The sequence below is a fragment of the Equus quagga genome, chromosome 14 (assembly GCF_021613505.1).
Source record: "Equus quagga isolate Etosha38 chromosome 14, UCLA_HA_Equagga_1.0, whole genome shotgun sequence".
Taxonomy (NCBI): Eukaryota; Metazoa; Chordata; class Mammalia; order Perissodactyla; family Equidae; genus Equus; species Equus quagga.
Window position 1 is genome coordinate 23753414 of NC_060280.1, and position 20413 is coordinate 23773826.

Genomic DNA, 20413 nt, shown 5'->3' on the forward strand with positions numbered 1-20413 from the left:
GGAAGTCTTGAAAAAAATGATCAGTCTAGGATAGAAGCATAAAAGGCTTAAAGAAGGACAAAAAAAAAAAATGATCCTGAACATGATTGCCGTCTTTTGGTTATAATTATGGAGAATTTTTTAAGAAGAATGTAAAATAGATGTTGACAATATGAAAAACAGTCCTGATAACTTTTTCAGTCATGGTGTACCCTATCTATTTCATACACAGTGAAATCATGAGAGTGTGTCCCCACCCCAACATAAATTACATTGAATGTTTTGTCTGTTTTACTTTCTCAGGGCCCATTGTCCCCAGTAACGTTCCTCCTCTTTCTGAAAAATGCCCTTTTATTCCTTCTCAATTTATCACCATGGAACCTGTGATAATCACCTTAGAATACACAAGCCCCAAACTAGTTTAATAGTTCTAGAAGCTCTGAATTCAAAATATGAAGGTGCTCTGATCATATATAATTTTCAAAGTTTTACCAAGTTATATAGATATCTATTTATGTTGATATTCTTAAAGTTTTTCATTAGACATTCAGATTATAATATTTAATAGTCCATTAAAATTGTACTATTCTCATAATTTTTAATTCTTCTCTTCCTGGTATCCGAAGGACATTATTTGGTTCACTTATTGAGTGATGCATGAAAGATATGGCACTTGGACAGTGAGTAATTATTCCATAAATGATTTCCCCAACCAGACGTGGACAATGAGAATGGTTCACTGGGCATTTGTAATAGGAAAAAATATTCCAAATGATTCTGAAATGTCTTGGTCTAATGAATATGATTAATTTTGATAATCAATATTATCTTAGTTGTGAACTGAGAAATAGAGAAAGACATTCTGAAGCAAGAAAAAAGGGTGCAGGAGATGCATATAAAGAAGATGTGAAAAGAGAGAGGTCTGAGAAACTACAGGTAGCATATTTCACATGCATTTCCCTTTAATTCCTTCAGACAATAAGCTTCATAATGTTGCTCTTTTTTATTAAGATTTTTGCTTTCAACCCAAACACTTCAAATATGTGTCACTTTTTCTTTGAGTTTCAATTGTTGCCACTGATTCCTTATAATAACTGAAAAGATACAAAGTGCCCCTTTTTCTTAGTTCTAGTGTCATTAAGGACACATTGGATATTGTATTCAGTAGATATCTTGAGAAATTAGAAAAGTGAGCATCATCTCTCCGTTAGCTGCTCTTATTTCAGAGTGAGAATGTTATATAAGCCCTGTATGAGCTCCTTGTTCTTGAGTGCATACACCATGGAGTTGAGGGCAGGAGGAATGACATTGGGTAGTACATTGAGTAGAACTGGGATGAAGGGAACTGTCAATGCTCTACTGTGGGTGATGGAAATGACAATGATGACTGTGTAGAAGAAAAGGATTAGGATGAGGTGGGAAGTGCAGGAACTTAGGGCCTTGGATGCAGCTTCTGCTGAGTTCAGCTTTAGCACAGAGTGAAATATCAAAGCATATGACAAAACAGTCAAACCCAAGTCACTCCCCATGAGTCTTCAGGCCAGATGGAGCTTTTAGATGCTGTGGATTGTCCTGTCGTCACAGAATAGGCTAGTGACTCCAAGAATAGAGCACAGACAGTGCTCAGTTTGGTTCCAGGAGCAGTAATGTTTCTGAGCAGCCAACATAGGCACTGGCATGGTAGACAGACTGTTCCTGAGTGCCATGAACACAGCTGCTTTGACCACAAATGATTCAGTAATTATTGTTGAGTAGTGTAGGTGTTAGAAAATGGCTACGTATCTATCTATAGCCATACAGACAAAAATTCCTGACTCCATGGCCACAAAACAAGGTATGACCTACATCTGAGCAAAGTACTCTGGGAGGCTGATGATCTGAGCATTAAACCATAAGATGGCCCAAATTTTGGACATGATGGTGGTAGCCAGGCCCATGTCCACCACAACCAGGATGCCCAAGAAACAGTACATAGGCTGGTGCAGGGTTGCCTCTTGATTGATGATGATCAGGATAAGCATGTTAGCACTGACAGCTAAGAGGTAGAGCAGAGCCAGGGCCAGGGAGAGCCAGTGCTGCCAGCTGTGAATGCCTAGGAATCCCTCAGAAGGAATTCAAAGACCTGGAACTCAGAACTCTTGGAATCTCTGAAATCCTGGAACATCCTTTACTAAAAGGAAATGTATTCAAGGTTAAAATTTTCAATAATGTCTGGCAGTATTTGAATTAGAGTCACCCAGGTCATGATATTGAAGAGGAAGAATTCAACATCTTTAATTTTCTCATCCCACCACTAACGCTATTGGACATTTATAATGAACTACGAACCACGGTATCACATTCTGTGTGTTAATTAATCATCACAAAAACCTCATAAGGCAGGTCACAGTAATTCCAGCTTCACAAAAAATGAGAAATAGAACATTAGAACAAACCAGGACCTTTGTTATTATCTTCTATCTTGTGAATCATGAAAGCTGGACAAATGGAAAGCAATCTGATATCACAGCCTGGCCGCTGAAATTTTATTTTGCTAAAGGGTTAGTTTCTTTAGAGATCAAGTGATAGACACTGAGTAAAGGTTTTTACACATGGAAACATTTAGGCAACATAGTAGTTAATAGAATCTAAGAAAAAAATTCATTTTTCGAAATGTGCTTGAGAATTTGTGAAATACTCATGAATATTATTTAATTTTTATTAAATTATATGAGATAATTTTGTGCACCTTTTTTTGGGTGAGGAAACCGAGGTTCAAAAATGTTAATGAGAGCTCAGCCTGGTGGTGTATTGGTTAAGTTCAGCATGCTCTACTTCAGTGGATCAGGGTTTGTGGCTTTGGATCCCAAGTGTAGACATACACTGTTGATCAATCCATGTTGTGGTAGCAACCCACATAAAAAATAGAGGAAGTTTGCCACAGATGTTAGCTCAGGGTCAGTCTTCCTCAAGCAAAAAGAGGAGGATTAGCAGCAGATGTTAGCTCAGCACCAATATTCCCCCCCCCCCCCACACACACACAAATGCTAATGGCATGTCTAAAGCCAAGCTTCTACAAAAGAGAGAAATATGATTGAGAAATCTCAGTATTCTTTGAGCCCAGTTGATTCTGGTTTTGAGTAAATTTCCCATAGTCTGACATGGTTTTGCTTCTCGAATCAGTCCAGAGAGTCACAATATAATGACTAAAGGAGACATGAAAAAAATAAAAAACAATGAGTTTGAGATAAAAGTTTTGAGAGAAGACCTGCTAAAACCAAATTACTCTATATCTAAGACATCCCTGATTTAATTATTCATTAATATTTCAAATGTGTACTATTTATTATATCTTTCCTTTCAACTTTTCAAATATTAAGGATGTAATATAAAGACATGAAGTTAACAATTTTGTGGTTCAGAATTATTGTATCTGGAGAGCAGCAGTGAAGATGTAGATTTGGGGGATGTGTTCACCCTAATAAAGTAATGACATTCCATAATATGTATATTATGATAGAGAAAGGTAAATTAAAGAATCCATACATTTATATATTTATATAAGTATATAAATTCTGATTCATGTATATTATTTTCATAAATTCTGAGGTTAAATCATTTATTCTGCTAGCTTTTTATGTTTTTCAACTTTAATTTTGGAACTATTTCTCAAATGTCTTGCAGTCTTTGACTTTTAAGTCATAGGTAATAAAGGGCCTTTAGAAAGCGGATTTGAAACTCCAGGTGATGAGTGAGTCTCATCAATTATAACATTTACTTTGAGTGGTCTTGTAGGGAGCTCTATGCTTCATTGTAGACATCCTCAGTTACCAGTGCTTATAGGTCTTCTCTCAGGGACTTTTAATTTTTCCAGAAAAGAAACCACTGATCTATGTTCTGGAGAAATATATGACTGACTGCCAGTGTTCTTGGCATTGGGTAGTGGAAGGACACTGAGGATCTCATGCTTAAATATAAATATTGGAGTCAACCCTCTCATATTTTATGATACCTTGTCCTTGGCCTTCATCACATATGATATATGTGCATTAATAGAGTTTGTTAAAGTTTCTTCCCAGAATAAGCTTCCAGTCATCATAAGAGTATAGTTAATATTATTTAGAATCATGGATAAATCAGAGATTTTAAGTTGTTCCTTGTTCAGTTTTTCTGCCACATCCCTGTTTTATCTTTATGTACTTACACTGAAGCGTGACAGATTAGATACTGCAAAAAAGCGACTTGTGTTGGAAATAGCAAATCAACACAAAGCACATTATTTAGTACAAGCGATTTTCAAAGAGATCTCTTGTGTCATCATAAACTCTAGAGTCATACAGGAGTAGACAGAAATGGAAACCAAGAAAATTTTGGAAAAGGTAAGGAAATTTTTAGAAGAGTAAAAGACAAATGCTCTTATACCTGAAGCATGATTAGGATTCTTCCAGATCAGTGTTTCATTTTGTTGCTTTTTGTTAATTCCTACTCACATCACACTGATATTTTTAGCTTTGTGATTTTGCGATCCCGTATTCTATTTCGTTCCCTCCCAAGACCACATATAGCGTCAATCATCACTTCTTCAGGAAGACTCAACTCTTTCCCAGAGAGGACAGAGTGCCACCCTTTAAATATTCTTAGATTAATGACGTAATTAGAAAAGTGGTGGGCTTCATAGTTAAGGGATATACTTGTTAATAGGTCAATATATTTCTTAAAATTTTAACATCATGGTTTTATAAGTGCTTATTTGTATTCTTGAATGAATCACAATTTAATCAAACTCTTAGTACATGACCATATCCTGCTTAAGTTTGTATCTGCAGTGTCTAGCAAGACATTGTGCACATGTAAGATGTTATAAATGTTTTCGAGTAAATGAATAGATGAATGAGTAAATGAATCAAAGTTCATAATAAACTTTAAGAATTATTAAACTGTAGCCTAAATATACTTTTTGGAAGCAAAAGAAGAACCATCAGAAGAAATAGAATTATAGTGTATACTTCATAAATTAACAGAAAACATAAATGCTTGAAAAAACAATTCCACATAATAAAATAGACAAAACAAAGAAAATCTAAAAATGCCGAGAAAAAAAATAAGGTGAAAGAGAAAACAAATATTTTGTACGAGACAATCAAGGTCAATTAAAGGAACTATACTATTAATTGAACATATTTCCCAGTAATTTTATGTACCTATATGCAATAATATATATACATATATAACATGTATATATAACACATATACATCTAAAGTATTTATATATATGAATATATGTATATATAAAGGAAACCATACACAAATCATACACAAAGAGTTTTGGAGAAACAAAAAACGTGCTAACACATCAAACACATAAACCAACCAAAATTTTCTGAAAAAATTATAATGTCAGACAAAATAGAAACCAAAAAGAAAAAGAAAAATGTTAGATCAAGTAAATTTTGAGAAAAAATAGATGGCATGCTTCACATACTACAGTTAAAGCTGATTGTACTAAATTGCTTTATCACTAGGTTTAATACAGTTTTTCACAAGCAAAGTAACAGAAAGTACCGAGATTATATTTTTCACTTTATTAGTACATGGTGGAAAATTTTAAAATGGAGATTTCAATTAAATTAATTGCAATTTTACTAGCTGATTGCCAATTTTCTACTTAGCCACACTAGTTGGACTAAAGCTAAGAATTGCAAGGGTAAACAGAAGCCCTGTAATTTGTATTAGAGAAAAAAGAAGAGTATGAATTTACAATATAAGTATGTTTCCTTACATACAATAATTTTCATCAACTTTCTTTCTTTTAGGCTTGCAAATTTGTAACTTATGTTTGTATACCATGTTATATTTTTCATGTTCCTTTTGAAACTTATTATAAAGAAACAAAACTGTGACTATTTGCATATATGCATACTTACATATATATTTACAAACATGATTACTATGGAAGTAAGATAGACTTTGAAATGTATTATTGATCAATATTTGACCAGCATGTACAAATTGTCAAAGTAGTTGAACAAATTGAGTCATTACTTTTTTCTCCCTCTCAATATATTTGAATAGTCAACTCTTACCTCTATGTGTCCATGTAACAGAAGCAAGTAGAGAAATTAGGGGAAGCATAGATACCCATAAATTGAGAATAGGAAATATATCTCTGAGATTACTTGTGCTTTATTCCTAAGAATGTATTTCCTACATATGAGATAAATATCCTATTTACGTCTTTTGCATTTCCTTTTTATAGTTCCAGTGTCAATTAATAAAACTGGCTTTATTGTTACATGAGATGTTTAGATTCCATCTTCAATACATTCTCAAAACTCTCAGTGAAAGATCCAAGTTTATACCAAGTAATGTAATAATACTCACAAAGTATATTAGATTTTTTCCAAGACAAATTTAAGTGATTTTGATATATTATAACTTAACTTTTCTGCAAAAGGGCTCATATTATGCAGTAGGTGAGCAAGTATACTAAAGTGGTAATGACACATGAATGTTGCCACTTATAAAGCACAATTTTTATGTTATCTCTTGTCTATTCTCATTTCCAAACTCCATCAACAAGTTTTTTGCCTCACTAGATGTTACTTAATTTGACAACTCATGATCTTCTCTAAATATAATGATGAGTTCTTCCAAGTAGATTTTCTATCAAAAATTGATTAAATAGTCAAAAATATGTCTCTCTAGAAATTAAGCAAATAAAATAGATTCCCCTTCTGAGAACAAAGGGAGGTAGGTTAAAAAAGCAAGAGTGTTCTGATCACAATCAATAACTATTCTGTAACTTTCCCACCATTTCTTCTTGTAAGAGTGAGTTATACCTGACTTCCACTGCAATAAAACCTAAGATTCATAGTTGTTTAGAGAGATAACATAGATATACACAATCACGATGGAAAATTACACTGAATTTCAACCTGAGAATTGGGGAAATAAGTATTTTCAAGAAAACTTAATCCTTTATAATACTTCTGTGTTCAATTGAGTAAATAAAATCAAATCTGTGTTTCTGAGAATATAGTAATCAATTCATATACACTCAAAACCTCTCTCCACTTTGTCAAAGCCTCCAATTTATCTTAATACTAACAACAACAAAAATCATGTGATTAGTCTCACTTTTGTATGTCCTTTTAATATCTTAGCTTGTGGATAGGAAAACAGTGAGCTGAATATCATCTGGTCCAGGTGTTCAGGATCTTGGTCAAAAAAATCACAATTCTACAATATGTGCACATAAACAGCTCTCAACCTCTAAATCCCCTGGTATCTGTATTATTGAAATTAATCTTTAAATAAAAATGTGTACTACATACCCCAAAGGATATTGCACAACATTAGATATACAAATGCTGTTTTGGAAATCAAGCTAACCTTATCTGTGGAGGAAAATGAATGGAAGCTGTACATTCTCACTACCTATAAGATGATACATAAATAAAAGAATAATTTCATATGCATTTATCTATATTTGTTTGCTTGTGTGTGAGGAAGTACATATGGGAGGATGAGAATGAACACAGCAATGTTTAATGAATATTTGCAATTTTAATATTTATTGAAGAGTTTTGTATCTTTCCATGTCAGGTTCTTAAGAACACAGGTTGAAATTACTCGCAATGTTTCAGAATGTTTAAATCACTCTCACACACAAACATATGTTCTTTTATTGGTTTATTTTTTCTTTCAGTTGAAGTTGATGATGAATATTATGGCATTGTACAGTTCCATCAAAAGTTCAGGAAGAGTGACGTCAGTATCATGGCAGAGTGTGTTGCTCCCTTTGTCTCTCCCCTCTAAGTCACAATGATTGATCAATAAAGGACTCCCTACAGAGCACACCAGAATGCCTGGGATATTTATGCCTCTATACATCTAAAGGTTGGTGGAGTGGCCTTCCAGAAGGCAGTGGAATGAGGGGAGAAGTCGCTCCCTCTGCTCCTTGTTGCAGCAGTCCAAAATGCCGATCCTTATAACAGCACATACACCAGTGACCAGAGACTGCAGGGGCAGACACAGCATAAGCAACTTAGGCCCTTCCCCCTCCAGCAGTGGTGGGTGGTTTACATATCCAGAGATTCAGGACACCGAGTGGAGAGGGTGACCCAGGCACAACCCCCTTTCTTGGCAATGGCACTGGTCTTTCCAGCAGAGGGAATACCATCCAAAACAGGGATTTCCCTGGTGGGAACAGGGTGTCATGAGCTGAGATTTCAAAGCAACCAGAGCCTGAAGTACCAGCAACAACACTCACTCTTATCTTAGCCTTTGCCCCATAGTTGTGGTTGATGACACACACATCCTGAGTCTTCAAGGCACAGAGTGGTGCTGGTGACCCAGCCTTCTCCCTGACCCCTGGCAGTGGTATTGCTTTTTCCAGGAGGAAGGACAGCATCAAGAACAAGGATATCCCTGGTAGGGGCATGATGTCCTGATAGGTTTCAAAAAACACACTGGTGCACCAGCAACCAGAGGCTGCAGGACCAGCAACAACACTCATGGCTTAGCCCTTGCCTTCCCACAGCAGTGACCATTGAAACTTGTGACCTGAGGCTTCAGGAACCACAGCAGGTCTGGTAAGCAAGCAGCTAGTGGTGGCACCCCTGACACTGACTCTACCAGCAGTGAGAGCTGCATACATGATCCCTGGGCCCCAGCAGTGACAGCAATACCTGTAAACCCAGCATCACTGGAAGTAGTGCTGCCAGCACCATCAGAAACCCCAAGAGCAGCAGTGCAAGTGATGCATGGGGAAGAAGCACCCAAGCCCCTGGAGAGCCTGAAGATAGACAGTGGGGAAACATGGGACCCATGCAATCCTGGGGGCAACAGAAGTGTTTGCAGCCTGATGACTCTGCTGGTGATGCTTAATACTGTAGTGACACCATAAGAAGTAAGGGATCAGCAACCTCAGAGGGACAAACAGCACCAGGAGGGCACTGATGACAACTCTATCAGACTGCAAGGTGGAACATTCAGCCTCTCAATGACAACAAGAAGCAGCACAGAACCACTGTAACCAAAGTCTTACCCACAAAAGACAGGTGTTTATTACCACAAAGGTACTGGGGGAGAAACAACTCATCAAGTACCATGAAGAACTAAAGTAACACAGCACAATTGAAAGAGAATGACAACTCTCTAGAAGCTAAACTTGAAGACACAGAAGATTACATTATAACTGACAGAGAATTCAATATTGCTGCCATGAAGAAACTCAAAGAGTTACAGAAAAATTCAGAGAGACATTTCAATGAGCTCGGGAATAAAATTAGTGAACAGAAAGAGTACTTCACCAAAGAGATTGGAACCCTAAAAAAAGCCAAATAGAAATTCTGGAGACAAAGAACACAATTAATGAGATAAAAAAAGGTAAAACATAATAAAAATAGACCAGGTCATATGTAAGCAAGAATTAGAGAGCTCAAAGAAAGAAATCTAGAAATGATTCAGGTGGAAGAGGAAAACAACAGGATTTTTTTAAAAAATGAAGAAATTCCATAAGAAATATGACTCAATTAGGAAAAGCAACATAAAATTAATAGGTCTCCCAGAAGGATAAGAGGGGTAGAAAGGAGAAAAGAGCTAACTCAAAGAAATAATAGCTGAGAATTACCCAAACCCCAGGAACAAACTGGATATACAAGCAAATCAAGCTAATAGAGCTCCTAATTATCTCAATTTCAAAAAGACATTCTCAAAGGCATATTATATTAAAACCATCAAAAGTCAATAACAAAGAAAAAATATTAAGGGTGGCCAGAGAGAAGAAAATAACTTATGGAAGAACTTCCATTAGGCTATCATCAGATTTCTTGGCAGAAACTCTACAGGTTAGGAGAGAGTGGGATGATATATTCAAAGTATTGAAAGACAAAAGTGATCACTATGAATACTCTACCCAGCAAAGTTATCCTTCAGACATGAAGGAGGAATAAAACTTTCCCAGAAAACAAAAGCTGAGGAAGTTCATTGTCTCTAGACTTGCCTTACAAGAAATGTCAAAAGGAGCCCTTCTACCTGAAATAAAAAGGCAAAAGTTTACAAAGCTTTCATAAAGGTGCTGAATTGAAGGATATAATCAGAAAATTGTAATTCTATATTGCAATAGGTTAATACACCATTATAACACAAAGACAAAATGGAAAGAAAGTATAAAAAAAAACTATAGCCTCTTCAATTTATTAAAAAATATCACTAATTATTAGGAAATAGAAATCAAAACTACAATGAGATATCATCTCACATCTGTCAAAATGACTATAGTTAACAAGAAAAGAAAAAACACAAAAAGAAATAATGGAGAAAAAGGAAGACTCATATACTGCTGGTGGGAATGCAAACTTGTGAAACCACTATGGAAAACAGTATGGAGATTCCTCAAAAATGTTTTAAAAAACTACCACACTATCCAGCTCTCCCACTACTGGGTATTTATCCAAAGAAGCTGAAATCAACAACTCAACATGATTTATGCACCCCTATGTTCATTACAGCAGTATTCACAATAGCCAAGAGGTGGAAGTAACCCAAATGTTCATCAATAAATTAGTGAATAAAGAAGTTGTGGTGTGTATATACAATGGAATACTACTCAGCCATAAAAAAGGTAAAAATCATGCCATTTGTATGATGACCCTTGAGGCTGTTATGCTAAGCAAAACAAGTCAGACAGAAAAAGGCAAATGCCACATAACTAACTCATATGTGGAAGATAAACACATAGATAAGGAAAATAGTTATTACTCAGTAGAGGAGAAGTGGGTAGGGAGAGGACAAAAAGGATAAAGGTGCACATATGTATGATGATGGATGAAAACTAGACTAGTAGTGGTGAACACAGTGCAGTGGGACATAAACTGAAATAGGCTGAGGTACACCTGAAATTTATGCAATATTACAGCCAATATGACCTCAATAAAATAATATAATAAAAAAAAAAACTATAAGCACCTGAGTTTGGTAATAAATTCACAATGCAAAAAGGAATAATTTGTGACAACAAAAACCTACAAGGGGAAGAACAAAAGAACAGAATCTTCATAGACTAATGGACATAAGCCAGTATCAGCAGAAAAAGGACTATCTCACTTATAAGATCTTTTGTACAGACCTCATGGTAACCACCAAACAAAAAGTCAGATCAGTCACAAAACATAAAGAAGAAACTGAGAAAAACATCACAGAAAACCACTAAACTGAAATGACAGACAGAAATACAAGGATACAAATGATGGAACAATAGAACAACGAGAAAAGAAAAAAGAAAATGGAAGTATGAAACACTCATATATCAACAACCACTCTAAATGTTAATGGATTGAATCCCCCAATCAAAAGACATAAAGTAGATGGATGGATTAAAAAACCAGACACAACACTATGCTGCCTCCAGGATACCCATCTTGGCTCTAAAGACAGACATAGATTCAGACTGAAGGGACAGAAAATGATACTCCAAGCAAATGGCAACCAAAAGAAAGTGGTATAGGCATATCTATATCAGAAAAAAATAGACTTTAAGCCAAAAAAGATAAGAAGAGACAAAAATGGACATAATATAATGATAAAATGTACATTCCACCAAGAAGACATAACACTTATTAATATATATCTATCTGACATAGGAGCATCAAAGTATGTAAAGCAACTATTAACAGACCTAAAGGGAGAAACTGACAGCAAGACAATAATAGTAGGCGATTTTAACACACCACTGAATCAATGGATAGATTATTCAGAGAGAAAGTCAACGAGGAAACTGTGGCCTTAAATGAAACACTAGACCAGAAGGACTTAATTGATAAACATAGAACATTCCATCCAAAAGCAATAGAATATACAATTTTTCAAGTGCCCACGGAATATTCTCAAAGACAGACTATATGTTAAGAACAAAACAAGTTTCAAAAACTTAAGAAGACTGAAATTGTATCATGTATCTTTTCTGATCACAATGGTATGAAACTAGAAATAAACTACAAGAAAACTAGAAAGGTCACAGATACACTGAGACTAAACTTCATGCTACTGAATAACTATCGGGTCAATGAAGAAATCAAAGGAGACATCAAAAAAATACCTGGAGACAAATGAAAATGAAAACACAACATACCACAAACTATAGAAAGTAGCAAGAGCCGTACTAAGAAAGAAGTTTATAGCAATACAGTCCTACCTCAAAACCAGGAAAAATCTCAAATAAACAATTTAACATATCTAAAAGAACATGAAAAATAAGAAAAAACAAAGGCTAAAATGAGTAGAAGGAAGGAAATAATAAAAATGAGAACAGAAATCAATAAAATAGAGACTACAAAAACACTTTAAGGGATCAATGAAACTAAGACTTGTTTCCTTAAAAAGATAAACAAAATTGACACACTTTTAGCCAGACTCCCTGTGGAAAAAAGAGAGAAGGCTCTAACAACTAAAATCAGAATGTAAGAGGGGAAACTACAATGGATATCACAGAAATAAGGATTATAAGAAAATACCATGAAAAGCATCCTCATACACTGCTGGCGGGAATGCAAAGTGGTGCAGCCACTATGGAAAACAGAATGACTATTTCTCAAAAAATTTAGAATAGAACTACCGTTTGACTCAGCTATCCAACTACTTTGGATTTATCCAAAGATCATGAAAACACTAATTCAAAAAGATGTCTGTGCCCCTATGTTCATTGTAGCCTTATTTACAATAGCGAAGACTTGGAAGCAAGCCAAGTGCCTGTCAATGGATGAATGGATAAAGATGTGGTATATATACACAACAGAATTCTACTCAACCATAAAAAAAGACAAATTGTGCCATTTGCAACAATATGGTTGGACCTTGAAAGTATTATGTTAAGCAAAATAAGTCAGACAGAGAAAGATAAATATTTGATTCCACTCAAATGTGGAAGATAAAGAAAGAAATACATAGATAAGGAGAACAGATCGGTGGTTATAATAGGGAAAGGGAGTTGGGGGAGGGTGAAAGTAGTAAAGGGGCATGTATGGTGACAGATGGCAACTAGGGCTTTTGGTGGAGAACATGATGCAGTCTATACAGAAGCCAGAATATTATGATGGACAACTGAAATTTACACAATGTTATAAACCAATGTGACCTCAATAAAATACAAAAGAAAAAATAAAAAAATAAAAAGACTAAAATAGCAAGTGTTGGTGAGTATGTGAAATGAATAGAAGTGTCTTACATTGCTGGTGGAAAGTAAAATGATACAGCCACTTTGTAAGAGACTCTGGCAGTTTCTTATGAAGTCGCATATACATCTACCCTACGACCCAGCAGTCAAACTCTTTGGTGTTTAAGAAAATTAAAATGTACTTCCATACAATGATTGGTATTCAAATGTTCATAACAGCTCCATGTGTTGTAGCCAAAACCTGAAAACAATCCAAGTATTCATCAATTAGTTTTTCTCACCTTACCATTTTTGATATTGAGATGAAATTCATATATCATAAAATTAAACATTTTGCCATTTGAAATGTAAATTAAGTGGCTTTAGTGCAGTCAAGATGCTGTGCCACCATCAGCACTATATAATTCCGGAACATTTTCGTTACCTCAAAAAGAAACTCCATAACCATCAATCAGCCATTCCTGGCAATAACTAATTTGTTTTCTCATTCAATGGACTTGTCTATTCTGGACATCCCATAGAAATAGAATCATACAACATGTAGCTTTTTGTGTCTGCCTTTTTTCATTTAGCATAAGGTTTTCAAAGTTTATATAACATGTATCAGTACTTTCTTTATGTGGATGATTAATAATTCCTTGTATGAATATGTCTAGTTTTGTTTTTCCACTCAATAGTTGATGGCCATTTGGGCTCTTGTAATTTTTTTGGTTAATGATGCTACTATGAATATCATGTGCAGGTTTTATTGTAACATCTGTTTTCAATTATTTTCGGTATTTACTTAGGAGTTGAATTCCTGAGTCATATGGTAATTGCATTTAACTCTTTATCTGTCAGTACTGTTTTCAAAAGCTCCTGTATGATATTAGGTTCCCACCAGCAATATATGAGGATTCCAATGTATTCATAAAACTACCAACACTTGGTAATTTCTTTTTTTTTTCCTTTTGAGGAAGATTAGCCCTGAACTAACATCTGTGCCCATCATCCTCTATTTTATATGTGGAACACACGCCACAGCATGGCTTGATAAGTGGTGTGCGGGTCTGCTCCCAGGATCTGAACCAGCAAACCCTGGGCCGCTGCAGTGGAGCACATGAACTTAATCACTACACCACCAGGTGGGCCTAGTGATTTCTTTTTATAAAAAGTATTCTAGCCACTTTGGAGAATACAGTGATATACCTTATTGTGCTTTTGATGTGAATTTATGTAACGGATAATTAAGCTGACCATCATTTCACGTGCTTGTTGGCCATTGCACGTCTGCTTACAGAAATGTCTATTCAAGTCCTTTGTCTATTTCAAAACACTCATTAGAGGCAAATAGACAAATTACAATAGTAAGTCTTATGCTATCAGTAACTACATCAATGCGTATGAATTAAACTCTCCAATTAAAAAGAAGAGATTGTCCAGTTTTGCTAGGTACTTTCAAATGAGAAAAATATCACAACCAGAAGGACCTATGACTAGAATATACACTATGTACTGGGGGGCTTTGGGGAAAAGAAGAAAAATTAAATAAAAGAGAAGATTGGCAATAGATGTTAGCTCAGGTGCCAGTCTTTAAAAAAAATGAGAAATATGGAATAAAAATTACAGTGCGCTTCGTTTAAAATCTCACTAAAACTTTTGATAAAAAAGAAAAGATTGGCAGATATCTGCTCTTACTATCCCTATTCGACAGTGTCTAGAAGTTCTAGCCAGGGCAACTAGGTAAGAAAATGAACTATATATTTCACTTATCTTTCCCTTGAGTTCCTTGAGATAATCAGTATCATTGTGTTATTCTTTTGGATGACAATCTTTCCTAAAAACCAAGATTTCAAAGATTAGTTTCATCATCTTTTTGAGGTTTCATTAACTGCAACTGAAAAATGTCTGTGTTCCTTACTTCTTCTGATTTATTTATTTATTTTTTTGGTGAGGAAGATTGGTGCTAAGCTAACACTGGTTGCCAATCTTCCTCTTTTTGGTTTAGGAAGTGTGGCTCTGAGCTAAAATCTGTATCCATCTTCTATTTTGTATGTGGGTTGACGTCACAATGTGGCTTGAAAAGTGGTATAGGTCCACACCTGGGATCTAAAAGCATAAACCCAGGCCACTGAAGCAGAGCACGCTGAATTTAACCACTACGCCACTGGGCTGGCCCCCAGTTCTTCTGCTTTCTGGAATCCTTGGAAATGTAATGGAAATATATGTGGATATACATCTCTGAAAATACCTGTGCTCTAGGCTTAAGAACATATTTCCTAAATATGTCCCTCATGATTCTTTTTATCATTCTAGTATTCATTACCTACACTGGTTTTATTGTTAAAAGAGAACTTTACGTCTCATCTTCAATAGATCTGCAAAACTCTTAGTTACTGATACCAGCTTACACCAAGTAATATAGTATTAACCACAAATTACACTGGAGTGCTTCCAGAACAAATTTAAAATGGTTTTGATACATTATAACAATTTTTCTGCAATGGATTCGTATTATTCTGAGGATGGGAGGTATATGGAAGTAGTAACATTAGCAAATGAATATAGCCACTTACGGAATAGATTTTTTATATCGTCTGTTGTCTATTCTCATTTCCAAACTGCTTAGAAAATAATTTTGTTTCCTTACTAGACAGTCTTCAATTTTACAACCTATATTCTTCTCTAAATATGATAGCAGGTTTCTCCAAGTAGGTTTTATTATCTAAAGTGGATGAAACACAGTCACAAATAAGCCTCTCTAAAAATGAAGCAAGTAAACTAGATTCTCATTCTGAGAACAAGAAGAGGGCATGTAACAAGCAAGAGTGTTCTGAGCATCATCGAGAATTGTTCTCTAGCTCTCCTCCCATTACTTCTTGTCCTGAGGGTGATTTATACCTGACTTCCACCACAACAGAACCATTGATTCCTTTTTAGTTAGGGAAATAACTTAGATATTCATAATCATGATGGAAAGTCACACTGAATTGCAATTAGAGAATTGAGAGAATAAACATTTTCAAGAAAACCCAATTGTTTACAACATTTTTTGCCTTCAACTGGGTAGGTGGAATCAAACTAGTGTTTCTGATAGTATAGTGATCAAATCATATACACTGAAAGCCTCTCTCCAATTTATCTTAGCATTAACAACAACAACAAAAACAACAAGTCTATCATTAGTTCTACTTTTGTATGTCCTTAATACCTTAGTTTCTAGATAGCAAAACAATGAGCTGAAAGCAATCTGGTCCAGGTATTCAGGGTATTGGTCAAAAAACATCATGATTCTGTAATATATGTACATTCACAGTCCTCAACCTCTGAATCTCTTGATATCTGTACTATTGAACTAAATGTTTAAAGAAAGATGTGTGTTATATATCCCAAGGGGATATTGCACAAGACTACTCACAGGTGTTTCTATGGGAATTAAGCTGACTATTACCAGAGAAGGAAAATATTGGAAACTTTCTGTTCCTGCCTATAAGATAACGTACAACTAAAATAACAATTTTATATGCATCTAACTATGTATATGTGCTTGTGTGTGAGTGATATATATGGGGGAATGTGAATGAGCATCAACTAATTTTAATGAAATTAGCAATTTTAATATTTTTTAAGGGTTTTCTTCCTTTATGTGTAATGTCCTTTAGGACACAAGTTGAAAGCCCTTACAATGTTTCAGGATGTTTCAATCACTCTCATATACAATCATTTGTTCTTTTTTATTTAATTAATTAATTAATTAATTTTTTTGAGGAAGAATAGCCCTGAGCTAATGTCTGCTGCCAATCCTCCTCTTTTTGCTGAGGAAGACTAACCCTGAACTAACATCCATGCCCAACTTCCTCTACTTTATATGTGGGACGCCTACCACAGCATGGCTTGCCAAGCGGTCCCATGTCCCCACCCAGGATCTGAACCGGCAACACCCTCAGCTGCCAGAGAGCCTGCAAACTTACCGCTGGGTCACTGGGCTGACCCCTTCATTTGTTCATTTATTGGATTATCGTTTCTTTCAAGTGAGATTGATGAGTCTTATGGCATTGTACAAATTCATCCAAAGTTCAGGCTTATTATTCATGCATCTTAAGTTAGGAATATTTAGATGCCCAAATCTTGAGATAATGATGATGATGGTAATAATATTTTCAACATACATTTGCTATGCATATTTTGGAAAAAAGTTTGGATAATACCATATTAAAACACAAATTATGTCATTTTTAATTGACATTATATGATAAGCATATTTCAAGGAGGGTTATTGAGCAACATTGTGATTGAATGAGTACATAATTATCATTTACATAATTAATTTAATGATTTTCCTAAACAGATATATATGTTCTTTTATATTGCAGGAAATAGTAAAAAAATGTATATGCAGACAATAGATTTAAAACAGCTTTTGTCCAACTTATTTTTTATCAAGGTGAAATTCACATGCCATAAAACATCCATTTAAATATGTACAATCAAGTGCTTTTTAGTACTTTCACAATGCTGTGCAACCATCAGCACTACATAATTCCAGGACACTTCCATTGCATCAAGGGGAAACTCCATAACCTTAATCAGTCACTGCTTATTGACCTGTCTCTCCAACCCCTGCCAATACCTAATGTGATTTCTGATTCAATGGATTACCTATTCTGGAGATTCCACATAACTGAAATCATACAATATGTAGTATTTTGTGTCTTTTTTCACTTAGCATAATATTTGCCAAGTTCATCTACAAAAGAGCATGTAACGGTACTTCATTCTTTTTATGGGTGAATAATAATGTCTCGCATTTGTATGTCTAAATTTGTTTATCCCTTCAATAACTGATGGACATTTGGGTTCTTCCCATTTTTTAACTAACAATACTGTTATGAGCATTTCTGTACAAATTTTGCTGTTACATTTATGTTCAATTATTCTCATTATAGACTTAGGAGTTGAATTGCTGACTCGTGGTAATTGTGTTTAACTATTTGAGTGATTATAAAACTCTTTCACATCTCACCTCTGATTTTACATAGTATGAGGACTTAAATGTTTCCAGAAAATCACTGCGTGCTATATTTTTAAAAAAATACATATTATAGCAATTTTAGTTTATGTAGTGGTATCTTATTGCAGTTTAGATTTGAGTTTAGTGATGTTGAGTATCTTTTCGTGTGCTTGTTGGGCATTGTGCATCTTCTTTAAAGACATTTATGTTCAAGTTCTTGGGTCATTTAAAAACAATGTGAGACATATTTGAAAGCAAATAGACAAATGGCAGGAATAATTTCTACCCAGTCGGTAATTACATCAAATATACATGGATCGGTCTTTCCAATTAAAAAAAAGAGATTGGCATCTATCTGCTCTAATCATCTCTATTCAGCATTGTCTGGAAGTTCTAGCTAGGGCAACTAGTTAAGAAAACTAAATGTATATTCCACTTGTCTTGCACTTGGATTTCTTGAGACAATCAGCATCATTGTGTCATTCTTTTGTATGAATATTTTCTTAACAACCAAAATTCCAGATATTAGTTTCACCACTTATTTTGAAGTTTTTTTTTTATAGTCACTGTTTCCTTATACTAACTGAAAAGTTCCCACAGTGTCCACATTCTTTAATTCCTCTGCCATTTCCAATTCTTGCAGAATATAGTGGATATATATGTGGGTAAATTCCAAAAGTGAGTACCTTCTCCATATTAGTTTCCTTTCATGCCCAGTTTAAGAACCTTATAAAAGCCCTGTCTGAGCTCCTTGTTCTTGAGTGCGTACACCATGGGGTTGAGGGCAGGAGGAATGACATTGTGTAGAACATTGAGGAGAACTGGGACAAGGGGAACTGTCATTGCTGCACTATGGGTGATGGAAATGACAATGATGACTGTGTAGAAGAAAAGGATTAGGATGAGGTGGGATGTGCATGTACTTAGGGCCTTGGATGCAGCTTCTGCTGAGTTCAGCTTCAGCACAGAATGAAGTATCAAAGCATATGACAAAATAATCAAACCCAGATCACTTCCCATGAGTGTCCAGGCCAGAAGAAGCTGGTAGATACTCTTCACTGTCCTGTCATCATCACAAGATAGGCTAGTGACTCCAAGATTAGAGCACAGACAGTGCTCAATTTGGTTCTGTGAGCAGTAGTGCCTCTGAGCAGCAAATACAGGCACTGGGATGGTAGTCAGGCTGTTCCTGAGTGCCATGAACACAGTTGCTTTGATGACAAATGATTCAGTAATTATTGTTGGGTAGTGTAGGGGTCTGCAAATGGCTACATACCTATCTATAGCCATGCAGACAAAAATTCCTGACTCCATGGCCACAAAACAATGTATGACATACATCTGAGCAAAGCACTCTGGGAGACTAATGGTCTTAGCATTAAACCATAAAATAGCTAAAATCTTGGGCATGATGGTGGTAGCCAGACTCATGTCCACCACAGCCAATATGCCAAGGAAATGGTACATAGGCTGGTGCAGGGTTGTTTCTTGATTGATGATGATCAGGATAAGGATGTTGGCACTGAGAGCTAAGAGGTAGAGCAGAGCCAGCGGCAGGGAGAGCCAGTGCTGCCAGCTGTGAATGCCTGGGAATCCCATCAGAAAGAACTCAGAGACCTGGAACTTAGAGCTGTTGGAATCTCTGAGATCCTGGAACATTGTTCACTAAGAGGAAAAGTATTCAGTGTTACTAATCTTAATAATCTCTCTCACAGTATTTGAAAGGCATCTCCCAGTTTCAAGATATTGAAGGAGGGGACTGATGATATTCGTTATTGGCATCCCGTCACTAACATTATTAGGCATCTATAATGAAACAGGAACTGTGGTATCACATTATTTGTGTTAAGTCAGTTAATTATCACAAAAACTACATAAGGTAGGTCACATTATATCTACCTCTCATCATTAGAGAATAAAATCTTAGATAAAATAAAAATTTGCTCATGATCTTCCGTCTTGTAAGTCATGGAAACTGGACAAGAAGAAAGTCATCTGATATCACAGCCTGTTTCTTAGGTTCACTTTGCTAATGTGTTAGTTTCTTTAGAAACTGAATGTATAGACTCCAACTAGTGGTTATATGTTATAGTATTTTTAGATAAAAGATAAGATTGTAGAGTACGTGGAAAATAACGTTTTTTATCCAAGGACTTGGGATTTTTTGAAGGACTCAGAAATAAAATTTAATTTTCATTAAAATGTAGGTCAGTTAGCATACCCATTGTATAGTGAGGAAATTGCTGTCCAAAATACTAATGATCTATGTAAAGCCAAGCAAGTATAAAAGA

At 35.3% G+C, this 20413-nt stretch overlaps 1 protein-coding gene and 1 pseudogene across 1 annotated transcript; both read right to left on the minus strand.

The window, feature by feature from the left end:
- Positions 1 to 1196: 1196 nt before the first annotated feature.
- On the minus strand, positions 1197 to 18750 carry LOC124252268 (putative olfactory receptor 56B2; annotated as a pseudogene).
- A 68-nt stretch (positions 18751 to 18818) lies between these two features.
- On the minus strand, positions 18819 to 19781 carry LOC124252269 (putative olfactory receptor 56B2). The gene has a single exon (XM_046685551.1). The coding sequence runs from the start codon at positions 19779 to 19781 to the stop codon at positions 18819 to 18821; it is 963 nt and encodes a 320-aa protein (XP_046541507.1).
- Between the last annotated feature and the right edge of the window lie 632 nt (positions 19782 to 20413).

Coding starts and splice junctions, on each gene's coding strand:
- LOC124252269 (XM_046685551.1), bottom strand. CDS start 19,781: ATGTTCCAGGATCTCAGAGATTCCAACAGCTCTAAGTTCCAGGTCTCT.